Source organism: Choloepus didactylus, chromosome 12, assembly GCF_015220235.1.
Source record: "Choloepus didactylus isolate mChoDid1 chromosome 12, mChoDid1.pri, whole genome shotgun sequence".
NCBI lineage: Eukaryota > Metazoa > Chordata > Mammalia > Pilosa > Megalonychidae > Choloepus > Choloepus didactylus.
This window is the reverse complement of record NC_051318.1, coordinates 93798233-93810991: the sequence shown is the minus strand read 5'-3', so window position 1 is coordinate 93810991 and position 12759 is coordinate 93798233. Positions and strand designations below refer to the sequence as shown.

Here is a 12759-nt window from a genome sequence, read left to right as displayed (position 1 = left end):
CCATAACCTCAGTAATGGAAGCCAATGAGAAAGGAAGATAGAGAGGAAGAGAATGAGGGGAATGAAAAGAGGAAAAAAAAAAGGAAGAAGGGGGAAAGGGAAGGGAAAAGCAGACAACAAAGGCAGCAGTAAGGAAAAGATCGGGGTGGGGGGGATTTCTCAAAGAAGGAGAAGAAAGAGAAGCCAAAGTTCACAGACACTAGCTGGCCCCAGCCTCCGCATGCCTTTATTATTTCCCTGAGATTGGGAAAGCCAATAATTCTGCTCTTTGACAGGCACTAACCGGTGGGGGGAGGTGTGGAGGACAAAAGGAAGGTGGGGAGATTTTCTTTCCCTGAGTATTGCACGCCCCAGGCCCGGTGCCTCCATGCTTCCTCGATGCTTCAGACCCTGCCGGGCTTTTGGGGTTCCTTGTTCTTGGCCGGCATGAAGGCGTAAAGCTCCTCGATGAGCATCTCCATGCGGGCGGTGACCTCGGTCACTGTGTCGATGACCAGCTTCTGCTGCAGCTTCAGCTTGTTGTTCTCCCACAGGGCCTTGTTCTCCTCCTGGAAGAGGCGGTGTTCCTCCCGCAGCACGTGCAGGGCCCGGTTCTCCTCCTGCAGGAGTCGGTTCTCCTCGTGCAGGGCCTGCAGCGCCTGGTTGTCCTCACGCAGGGCCTGCAGCGCCTGGTTCATCTCTCTCAGCAGCTGCAGGAACTGGCCGCCATCCTGTGGGCCCGGGCCAGCCTTGCTCTCCTCCTGTCCCGAAGACCCCGACAGGTTGTTGACCATCTCTCGGAGGGCATGCAGGGTTCTGGAGTCCCCCTGTGGGCTGGAGGGCCCCTTGGGCTCTTCGAAGGGGGAGGAGAGGCCTGGGCTCCTGTCGGGCAGCAGCCCCAGGTTGTGGGGCTCCTCGTGGGGAGAGGGGGCCTGCTTGTTTTCCTCGGTAGGGGTGGCCTTGTCCTCTGTCAGGACCCAGTAGGCCTTCCTGTGCTCCAGGAGCTGCTGCAGGGCCCGGTTCTCCTCTCGGAGGAGCTGGAGGGTGCTGCTGTCCTTGCTGTTAGGCACCTGCAGGGCTGCGTTGTCCTTCTTGGCAGCCTCGAGCACCGTGTTGTCCTTCTGCAGCACCGGCTGGGAGGTCCTGCTGTCCTCCCGGCCCAGTGTGGCCATGTGCTCCTCCCAGAAGGCTTGCAGGATCTTGTTCTCCTTGTGGAGGGTCTTGTTCTCCTCTCGCAGTGCCTTGTTCTCCTCCCGCAGGGACTTGTTCTCCTCCTGCAGGAGATACCCCTTGGCCAGGCGCTTGTGGTGCAGCTTGTGGTGGAATGAGGAGGAGGGCGAGAAGTAGGGGGACGGCATGCGGCAGTTCTCGTTCACCCACCGGCCGTCCTGGAAGACAAACATCTCGTCGCTGAGCTGGACCCGGGGGGGATTGTAATCCAGTTCAAGGTCCACCTGGGAGGTGGGGTGCTCCATGGGGTCGAGGGGCACGGAGGAGAAGCGGTTCAGTGGGTAGGAGTGCTGGCTGGCGACCCTGGGGCTGAGCCTCGGCAGGACGGCCTGCCTCGCACACCTCGGGGTGGTGTACAAGTTGTACAGCCTCAGGGAAGGCTCGGCGGTGCCCCTCTGCAGGAGAGAATGAGGAAACACAGGGTTAATGACAAAGCCAGGCTGCTCAGAAGCCAGCATGCCCCCCAAGTCACCCAGTCTGATAGTCCAGCCTGCCCACAGTGGGCACTTTTGCGCTTGGCCTCTTGAGGTTCTCCCAAAGAAGTACAGCCAACCTCATAATTCACAGTACTTATGTCCTATAAAATCATAGTCAACACTGCAACCAAACCACCCCTCCCAGGGTTGGTTCTACGAGCCTCTGGTCACCACATTTTCCTCAACCGATTGCTACACAACTTGGATTTATGTGGTTTTCTATTTAAAAACACCTTATTTAATATGTATTGTTGATTCATTAATGTTGAACTTGGCCAGCAGCCCAGTAACTCAGGCCTGGATGAAGTTTACCTAACACATGTATTTTTTCCATAAGGCACGTCACAGCCTTCTGGCAGTTTAACACTAGACAGCACTTTAGCACTACACACAGGTGCAAAAAAATGCAACAAGCACTCTAGGTATACCCCAAAATGACCATGGCTTACAGCATGAGGGCTGAAATAAGAAGACAGAGCACCCATCCCCTTGTTTGACCTCAGCTGGAAACATGCGCTTCAGGAGACTCAAGTATATTGCTGCTCTGCACACGTCTGTGAATGACTGTGAATGTGTTGACTTGGGGTGACAAATTTTAACGTGTAGGTGAATTTGCAAATATGGAATCCACCAAGAGTGAGGACTGACTGTGTATCACAGAGGTTAAAAGCATTGGCTTTGGAGTCAATCAAATATTTTGAGTGCTGACACCACCACTTGCCAGTTGCAAGAACTTGGGTGAGTTCTTTGATCACTTGGAGCTTCAGTTTCTGCATTTGCAAAATGAGATCATTGCCCCTTCCTCCCTGACAGAGATCTTTTTAGGATTAAAAGAGGTAATGTCCTGGCATCAAGGGTTGAGAATACCTTTTTGACCAAAAGGGGGAAAAGAAAGGGAACAAAATAAGGTTTCAGTGGCTAAGAGATTTCAAATAGAGCTGAGAGGCTGTCCTGGAGGTTACTTCTATGCAAGCTTCAGCTAGATGTCCCAAATGGCCACAGTATGAAACCTCCAGAGAGCTCCTATGCCAGTAAAGTCCCAAAACCCAGAGGCAACAGCCTCTTCAAGAACATTAACCAGATGTGTCCCCTTTTCCCATGATGTTGACACCCCTTTTCAACATGGACAGCTTAGGGTGGTCACTGCCTAGACATCCCTGAAGATACAGAAAGTGATTAAACTAAAGGAAGGGATAGCGACAGACAAGATGGGATTTAACAAAGGATTATGAATACTGAATCTCTATATAATTTTCTTTTTCTTAGTAGCTAGGGTATTAGAATAGCCAGAAGGAAAGAACTGAAATGGTGGAACTGTAACCCATAACATTCTTTGACATTTCCTCTATAGCTACTTGTTAAATTATAATTTGAAAGTTATCATCTTTTGTATATATATCTCACAATAAGGAAATAAATGAAACTATGGTACTATAACTCATAAAACTTTGGAAATTTCCTATATAACTGCTTGTTAAATCATACTTTGAAAGTTATCGCCTTTTTGCATACATGTATATTTCAAATAAAAAATAACTAGAAATGTGGAAATGTAACCCAGAACATTCTTTGAAATTTGCTAACTGCTTCTTAAATTGCACTTGGAAAGTTATCACTTTTGTGTATATATGTTATATTCCACAATAAAAATATTATAAAATAAGTAAATTAATAAAAATAAAGTAAAAAAGAAAAAGAGGTAATGCATGAAAGCACAAGCACAGATTCTGGCACACTTCCTTCATCCTGGAGGAGGAACAAAACTGTTCCTTAAGCCCCCCAGTCCCAGCTGTGTGCCCACCCTGACACGAGAGGAGCAGCCTGCATCACCGCTGTAGAAACCCCAGTGGTGGTGCCATTGTCAGGCCAGCCTTCCCCTCGCCTCCACTCCTAGCCGCCCCGAGCCTGCCCTGCCAGCCAACAGCCTGCCCCCAGCGCAGTGCTGGGCCCGAAGCAGAGTCCTCCTGATAATTTTTGAAAGGACCATCATAAACCAGTCACTGAGCAGTGAGCATGCAGCGCATGGCAAGGAAGGTGGCAGAGGGAACTGAGGACTTCATAGAGGAATTTAAGCTGCTGACGATGAGCTTCCTGGCACCATTGCAGAGGGCAGCCCATTCGCACACGGCAATCCGCCATGCTGTGGCCGCACCCCTACCTGTACAGAAGAACCTGAGCAAGTCTTAAAGGCAGACCTGAGCCTCCCACTGGCAATTCTGATTCAGTCTGGGGTTAGATGGGGAATCTGCGTTTCTAACCAGCTACCTCAGGTGATTCTGCTGCAGGTGGTTGGGACTGCTCTAAGCCAGGTGAACATGCAGTTTACCTGGTTTAGGGGCAAACCAGGGTTAAAAGGCTAAGGGGGAGCCTACTCGGTGAGTCTCAGTTGTTGGCCATCTGCGTCTCTTCGGGCTTTATGTGGTCCCATCACCTTCTGGCATCGTGGCTGCCCCGGACACCTCATAAAGTCCAAGATTGTCAAAAAGAGTTAACTGGAGGAAACCCACAGCCATTGACAACAGGGTGCAGAGAAGATTCAAGGGCCAGATCTTGATGCCCAACATTGGTTATGGGAGCAACAAGAAAATGAAGCATATGCCGCCCAGTGGCTTCCGAAGTTTCCTGGTCCACAATGTCAAGGAGCTGGAAGTGCTGCTGATGTGCAACAAATCCTACTGTGCTGAGATTGCTCACGTTTCTTCCAAGAACTACAAAGCCATCGTGGAGAGAGCAGCCCAGCTGGCCATCAGAGTCACCAACCCTAATGCCTGCTGTGCAGCGAAGAAAACGAATAGAGAGCTCGTGTGCAAGTTTTATTTGTGTGAAATAAAACCATAAAAAGTCTGCCACCTGGTTAAGAAAAAAAAGAAAGCCTAAGGGGTCAAGCCCTGGATTCCCATCCTGGTTGTCTCCTATGGACAGAGCTGTCATCCTCTCTGAGACCCAACTTTTTCACCAGTAAAACAAAGAGGACATTAGAGCCCATAATCTCAAAGGCAGCCTCCAACATCACAAGTCAATGAAATGTGCCTGTAAATGGAAATAATAATATGCTCGCTGCTTAGTTCATGACTCTGTTGTAAGGATTGAATGAGAACAAATGCAAACGTGTTTTTAAAACTTCCAAGTGCCAAGAAATATAGGTTTCACTAATGGAAGAATTATGAGATGTATTCAAAAAAGGGGTGAATGGATGGAATGTTCCCTGGGGCAGAGGTGACAATTGCAGCAATGAATTAATTGCAGCAATAAAAATAAGATTGTGATAGCTACTTCTAAATACACTCAAAGCATTTCATCAGAGTACCTCAATCAATTCCTCATTTCTTAGGTTATTTTTACAATTTTGCAGATAGAAAAGACGGAAAACAAGTTGCATATACAGAGAGATAATTTGTATGGTGTATATGCCATTAACTTTGCAGTAAGTGCATGTTGTCAGCTTTGTAAGAATACACTCAATCTTCCTTAACCTTCCAGATAGCAAGAGTGGGAGGGGTTTCTGCAATCACTCCCTTATTTACTTTAAATAAATTTAGCCTCCATGGTTTCCACATTTCTCAACTGGAGAGGCACGTTGGTTCTTGGGCTGCATCTGGGATCAGTCTGTACCTCACTGTGGAGACCCAAGGCAAGATTTCCAAGGAGGATTAGCCAAAGTGAATGTGGAGTGAATCTTGAGAGGTCCATCCTCCCACTTGACCCATTGCAGGGCCCTGCATCAACAGGATCTTGCCCTAGAAGATATTACCATGGGGAAATGCAGTTTTAGTCAACTAGAGTGTGCCCCAATCCAAAGATGACAAGGGAGGAAGGAAGCCCCAGTTTCATTCTAGGACCTGAGCTGAGAATTTTACCTACTAAGTTCATTTAGTCCTCACGACACTGACTTGCAAGGTGTTATTATAATTCCCACTTGACAGCTGGAGAAACTAAAACTCAGAGAAGTTAAATCACCAGCACTAGTTTAGTCACTAAGATGCAAACCCAGGTCTGGCTCCCTGAACGTGTGTGTGTGTGTGTATGTGTGTGTGTGTGTGTGGTGTGTGAGAAAGAGAGAGAGAGAGAGAGAGGGAGAGAGAGAGAGAGAGAGAGAGAGAGGGAGAGGGAGAGGGAGAGAGAGAGAGAGAGAGAGAGAGAGGGAGAGAGAGAGAGAGAAACAGTCATGGGAAATCATTCTGGACTTTCTCAAAAGCAAGCAGCACCTTGTAGATCAAGATATTTTCTCCTTTAACTTTTTTTTAATGGAAAATTGCAAACATATTCAACTGGAAATAGAATAGGCTAATAAATTTCCATGTAGCCATCACCCAGCTTCAGCAATTGTCACATCAAGGTCAAACTTGTTTCATCTGTACCCCCACCCAATTCCACAACCACCACCACCCCCATCGCTGGGTTATTTAAAAGCAAGCCATAGACACTGTGTTGATTTATCCATAAATACTTCAGTTTGGATCTTTTCAATATTCTTTTCAATATAACCGTGATACCATTATGACCCCTTTAAAATTTAACAATCATCCCTTAATATCAGCAAATATCCAGCTGTTGTTTATATTTCCCCGATGGTCTCTTTTTCATGATTGTTTTCTTTCAATGTGGGAAATATTCATCTTGATCCAGTCGTGTTCTAATTAGAGTTCCTAGAGGAATCACTAATGCCTTATACCTGTTCAGAGCATCCATAGTGACCTTTAAATCATCCCGTCCAGCTGCCTTTATTCTATATCCACATCCTCAGCTGGGCACCTGGGGAGATGCTCTTCAAGAGCTCCTCAGCAGAGATGCACTTCAGAAGACTTCAGCACAGGGCGATCGCTGTGGACGATCTGGTATGTGGGCCTCAGTCCTTTTACACCCCATCAGGGTGACCCTGGTCATGTCATCTCACCTCCTGACCTTGGCGTCCACGTCTCTGTGACGAAAGCTTGGAGGCCTTATCTCTAAGTTTCCTCTCGGTCTAAGTTTCTCGGGTCCCTTGGACCCATGTTGGTTAATTGGCACCATAAGGCACCAGCCTTGCTGAGCCAGTGCCCTCTTTACCAACCCAGTTGGTATTTTGCCCCCACCCTATTAATGTTATAAATATTGTTACTTATAAACCTAAAACACACCTACGTTGTACCCACTCTTCCCAACTGACCCTAGGCCTGTCGCTTTCATGCCCACAACACCTAATCCAGGAAACCCTGATGGAATAATGGGTTCCCTTTGCTCGTTCACCAGGAAACCAAATCCTCCTCCCATCACTGAGTCCTCGTCTTTCCTCTTTCCCCAGACAAGACCAAGAAGGTGGCCACATGGTCTAGTTTCTTAGAATACTTAAATTTTTAAAAATTATTTTAAATCCTGTCTTTATTTTAATGGTTATTAGAAAAGCATACCTATCTCATCAAACCCATGATCCTACATATTACCAAGATGAGGCTAAAGTAAGCAGCACCTTTTCCATTTTTGAAAGTGAGAAAATTTAAGGAAAAACATTAAACAGTATAGGCATTTTCCAATATGAGAAGAATTAGGATAGAACTCTGGGGCACTCTTGAGCCAAGACAGATTCTTTTTTTTTTGTTTATCTGTCGCATTTCCCTGAGTCTGATTAGACTTAGCTAGACTTAGTCTTCAAAGGGAAGTCCTTTCTTAGACTTCTGAAAACTCCTCACTCTACTTGTGCTCCCACTCTGTGCTTTCTCCAGTTGCCCACAGACACACACACATTTGTGACAATGAATCGACTAACATTATTTGGTATCCACTGTGTCTTGGGGTCTCTGACCCTGCCCTCATGAAACTTACAATCAATTTGAAAAATCATCGAACAGCACCAATTATTTCTTGATGTCAATGAAGCACGTCAAAGTACAACAAGCAGGTAGAATAACGTGGGGAGCTGGGGACCTGGCATCATAAAGCCTGAAGAGAGTCTGGGCTCTGCACTGCACAAGTGGATGACTTTTACAAAATACTTCATTTCTGTGCCTTGATGTCCATATCTAGCAATGCGGAGGCTAACAGGATTCAGAGCCACCCTAGATGGTTATGTGGGTTGTATGTTGCCCACCTCCAGGGGGTGCCATTCACAACTTTTGTTGCAATGCTACAACCTGTACAAGCATACACAGCATCCCTTACCAACATCCACTCTACTTCTTGCAGAGACTCTGTTGTAAAGTTCAAAAATAAAATGAGAACATGTGATATTTTCTTTATCTATCAAGAACTACAGAAATGGAAGAATTGTTACTCTGCATTCAGAAAAGTTGTCGCTTAGCATTTTCTTAGAGGAAGATTGTTTACAAAAGGAAAAAGGAAATCACGTTTACTGAGTGACTATTATGTGCCAGATGGTGTGCTGATTGTCCTACATATTAGTGGATGATTACCATACCACAGAGAACCTAGCATGAACTACGCATGGCTCAACTCAAGTTGACATATCTGGCAAGAGGGCAGAGCCAGGGTTTAAAACCAGGAGATCTTATTCCAAATGTTCATTCCAGCACTTCACAAGGCCCAGATTTTTATTTTGCATTTGCTGATATCATGTTGCAGTGGTTCTCTTATGCCCTGTCCCTGCCTTCCCCCTACTTCTTGGGGTTACTATGAGAGGACAAGAAAGTTCTAGGCAAGCTGCCATAAACACCAAAAAAAAAAAAAGAAAAGAAAAAAGAAAAAAGAAAAAAAGAAGGTTCAGTTTTATTGTTAAGCTTTCAACATTCCTGGCCTAAAGCACTACATACATTGCTAAATAGATTTCTTTCCGAAAGGGCTTTCCAAAACGTGAGAATCTGACCTTAAGGAAACACATGCCAACACAAGGTCCCAGACTTCCTTAGCCTATATTTAAAGCCAGTTCCTCATCAGCAGGTCTCCTTTACCAGTGGTACCCCTGGGTTGGTTTCATAGGCTGAACTAATCTGCCCTTGAGGTCCTCAAGCTCCCACAGAAAGCCTGTACCAATAAAAAAACTTCCAGAATATTCCAGAAGGATTTTCCTGGCTTGCTGAATGGTCAAACAACCTGGGAAGCAGAGCCCATGGCAGCATGGTCGAAGCTTCCCATGTAGGAAAGGATTGGCTCTTTCACGGTCTCTGTGAAATGGCCTCACCAGTAGATGGGCAGGAAAAAGGGTGGCTTCTTTGTGGACGGATGGGATACGCAGATAGACCCAAGAGTGGAGTGCGGCCAACTGTGAGTTGCATAACACTTTCCTGCACAAATGTCTCCCTCCTACACCGCCTGGAGCTGCACCCTGGATGGGATGCCTGCCTTCACCATAGGCATTGCCTGCCCCTGGCATCTCCTTTGAAATATGTGAATAGTTCTGGAAGGAAAATGCTCGAAACACCAGTAACCGCAGGCAGGCCTGGGTGAGACCACTGGCCTCGTGGCAAGTGGAGAGCAAGGGGACATTGGCCATTGGAAAGAGAGGAAGCGAAGGGAAGAGGGAGGTGATAAGAGAAACGTCCGTCGCTTCCTGGTGCTGAAGGTTTTCTGAGGAGCAGGACTCTCTGGCGATGTCACCAGGGTGAAGTCTGCGTGGTTGGCAGTGGACCATCTACAGAGTTTGTGGCTGGCACTGAATAGCCACTGGCCAGCCTTAGCAGACAGGTACCTGAGTTTTCTCTCCATTCTTGGAAAAGCATGGCTACCGCAGCCTGGAGAAGATGCCCCTGTTTGCCAACATTACTGAGAGCTAAGACCAGAGAACATTCAGCCATCCGAGGGTCTTTTAAGGCATGGGAAGCAGAGAGTTTCCCGGATGCTGGAAACAAAAACCAAACATGCCGCTGCTTCTCAGACAGCATGACAAGGCTGAGTCTCATTACCCTGTTTTTAGATAAACCCAGCTCCCCAGCACCACAATAAAACCAGCATTTGTCTTAATAAATGTGAACAGGTAAAGGGAAAATTCCCAAGATAAATGTTACTGATTTTGATAGATTTGCAACACGAACAGCGGAGAGGATAAAGATGTCACAAATCTAGCCATTTGACACAGAACTTCCTGAAATCTTCTTCGCAACAGTTAATTTGGCAGAAATTTGGGTCCCTCTCGGTGGGTTTCCACAGGGTCTGAAGAACAAGCACAAACAAAGGGACACTGAGGGATGCGGGGCATTGGAGGCTGCTGTCGGAGCTAATTCTGATCTGGCCTAGACCATTAATGATCTAGGAGTAAACAAAGCCTTAATGAAATTCACAGACATGGCTCACTGGGGAGATGCTGAGCATGCCCGTGAGAACTGAATCATTCTAAAATTTCTAAAAGAAATCAAGAGGTCAGCCAGCATGGGTAGCAAAAAAAGACAATGGCATGCAAGTTGCTATGCTGGAGGGGAACACAAATATTTCATGTGTGGAAGAAAATCTGGAGATCGGTAAGACCTGAAAAGACCTCAGGGTGATAACAAATCGTGAATCGCGGCATTTGCAATGCAACTGAGCAGCCTGGATGCTCAGCAGGATTGGGAGCCCGGAGGCCAGAGGCACTTTCTGAAGGGGCAGAGCTGCTGCTGCAATTTCCTCCAAAAAGGAATGCAATCATGCAATCCCTCCTGCAGTACAGGGGAGCCCAGAGGCATTGGCAGATATATGAGCGAAAGTCAGGAGGAGCTGTATCCTAAAAGCAAGGGTGGAATCTCAGAGCTGAGATGGGACCTGATCCCAGGTTCAAACATGGGATAAAATACCTCGGTTCCCACGTTGATAAAATATCTACCTCCCACCTGCCTGGCCCTGTGATCACATGATCAGATCAGGGCTCAGTCAACCTAGTTTTCCACATGGGTCCTTTCCCCACAAACTGGCACCAGCTCAGCCTCTATAACAGACACTCAAAGTACTTTGGGGAGGTAGAGCAAGCTCACCAGTCCCTCTCTCAGCCCCAGGGGTAAGGCAGGCTCCACTGATCTGAAGTTACAGTAGCCCGCACCCCTGCCCCAGAGCCCCTGTCCAGAGCACCCCGGTGTGTGGCTTGTACCCTCTTGGCCAGTCCTGCAGCCAAGGAGGTGAGCAGCTCCAGAACAAGCTCCAGCCCTTTCCCCAGTCTCTCCATCACATGACCACGACACCTCTTCCAAATCCAACTCCCAGGCCTCCTTGCCCCTCTGCCCCTCTCTTAGCAATGCAGATTAATTTACTTGGAGTGAAAGAACCAAAGGCAGAAGTCTCTCCTCTCAAGGCAGCTGAAGGAACTGCATACGAATTTCAAGTAGAAAGAATCAGCCCTAAAGCAAGGTTCCCACAAGTTGTAGGAACCCCGTTGGCAAGTCATCCTGGCTAATGACCAGGAGAAAGTTACATTCCAACTGAGCTTCATGAGCTGCAATGGGGTTAAAAGAGGCTGTTCATTACAAAATGATAAGGGCAATGTAAAAAGAAATATCCGGAATGTTTTCTAGCCCTATACTTAGACGCTTGCATAAATTGTTACAATTACCTCCACCTATAGAAAGAACACTGAAGGGTTTTCTCTTTAAACCTGTTGTTCTCCTGAAAATTCTAACGGAAGAGGTAGCGTGAGGACAAAAAATAATCCCTGGCAATGGCTCCTCCTCTCACGCCTTCCTGGCCAGAGTTTTCAGGCGGTTACCTCTACGTTTGATTCCTCCACCCTGCATTTCAGCCCCTCTGGCTGCCCCGACATGGTCTTCAAGCAGGATCTCAGATAACTCTGAAGAAGCAAGGCTATCCTTTGTGACATAGCAGCATGTGGGAAACAATCCAGTCAGGAGGATTCCACTGGAGAAACAGCTGCTAAGCAGGAGACCTGGGGAGCTCAGGGCTCTCCGGACGTGACCGGCTGATGGACATCTCTTCTGAATCCCTCTGGAAAACACGTCCACCTCCTTTTTGCCCTCTATCTTTAGTATGTAACAGAACTTAATTCTCTTAGCACCTCCAAATGACCTGGTACCCTTTGGTGTGTGTACTAGATTTTCTTGCCATGGATGCATTCGTTGGCATTTGATTCCAAGACCTGTCTCTGATTCTCCCCTGAGAGATCTAGAGCGGTGGCACAACACCAAGTACCAACAGATCCTGTTTGCAGAAGTTTGGGTCATTTCAAAGTATCACATAAACTGGAAACGTTAGGACTGGAAGGTCTTAATGGACCCCTGACCAAGCCCCCTCATGTGAAGGAACCCAAGGTCCAGAGTGGCCAAGTGTCCTCTCCCAGGCACACAGCTGGTTGGCAGCTGGCCCCGGAAGCAGAATCCGAGGCCCTGACTCCCCAGCTTTTCCTCAGCGTCGTGCTAGAGTTTTGAAAGAAGAGGGCTATTCTTGCTAAAACCAACAGGTTGCATCTGTTGTTGACAATCTCTGCCTGAGGTAGAACCACACTGACTGGAATTTCTAGAATCTCAGACCTGGTATCTCTTTTTCTTATGAAATTTGGCCTTGACAGGTGTGGAAAAGAGAAAGTAAGACAATTTCTGCTTCCCAGCCCATCCTCTGGACTGCGGTCGCTAGCCTGAAAAACATAAGACTTTCTGCTCATTTATTGCCCTCCTGTCAGTTATCTACATTATGGAAATCTGAGTCCGAAAGAACATGTAGATGATATTCAATACTTAAGACAAATAGTACAGCTGACGTAAAAGCTTTCTGAAATCCTTTGAAGCACAGATAACCATACCGACTTCTTTATCTAACATTATTTCTATCTCAAGAAAAAAAGCCATACCAGCGTGAGGTGCCAGGTATAAGTCCTATGCAGAAGGTGTTCACCAAAACACTCAGAACATTCCAGAGGTGACATCACAAAACAATACAGTGTTTTTCAGCGCTCATGGTTTCTCTGTGAGCATCACGGGTGGGAACAAGGCATCCGAGCAGCAGGAAGGGCTCACTCCTGGCTGTGTCTACACGGCGGGTCAGGGTCAGCGTGACACACAATAGCCCGGGCACCCGCCCTCTGTTTGGTCATCCCAGCTAGGCTGAGCTGAGACCCTCTTCCTCTCTCCAGAGGTGGCAGCTTCTCTCTGGAGATGGGTCACAAGAGAAGGGAGAAACCTCAACTGAACTCTGCCTGGGTCATGGGAGGAGATGTAGATACCGAATCAAG

General features: G+C 47.1%; 1 protein-coding gene across 3 annotated transcripts; it reads right to left on the bottom strand.

Annotated features, from left to right (window-relative positions):
* Window positions 1-383: 383 nt before the first annotated feature.
* On the bottom strand, window positions 384-12453 carry LOC119507336 (protein chibby homolog 2-like). 3 transcript variants are annotated; one of them, XM_037800504.1, is made up of 3 exons: window positions 12380-12453; window positions 12019-12103; window positions 384-1604 (listed from the first exon to the last, which is right to left on the bottom strand). In XM_037800504.1, exons 1-3 carry the CDS (start codon window positions 12451-12453, stop codon window positions 384-386), a joined length of 1380 nt encoding a protein of 459 aa, XP_037656432.1. The 3 variants fall into 3 exon arrangements, with proteins under 3 accessions (XP_037656432.1, XP_037656433.1, XP_037656434.1); XM_037800505.1 differs by lacking the exon at window positions 12019-12103 and having other exon boundaries at window positions 12379-12453; XM_037800506.1 differs by lacking the exons at window positions 12019-12103; window positions 12380-12453 and adding an exon at window positions 11284-11337.
* Between the last annotated feature and the right edge of the window lie 306 nt (window positions 12454-12759).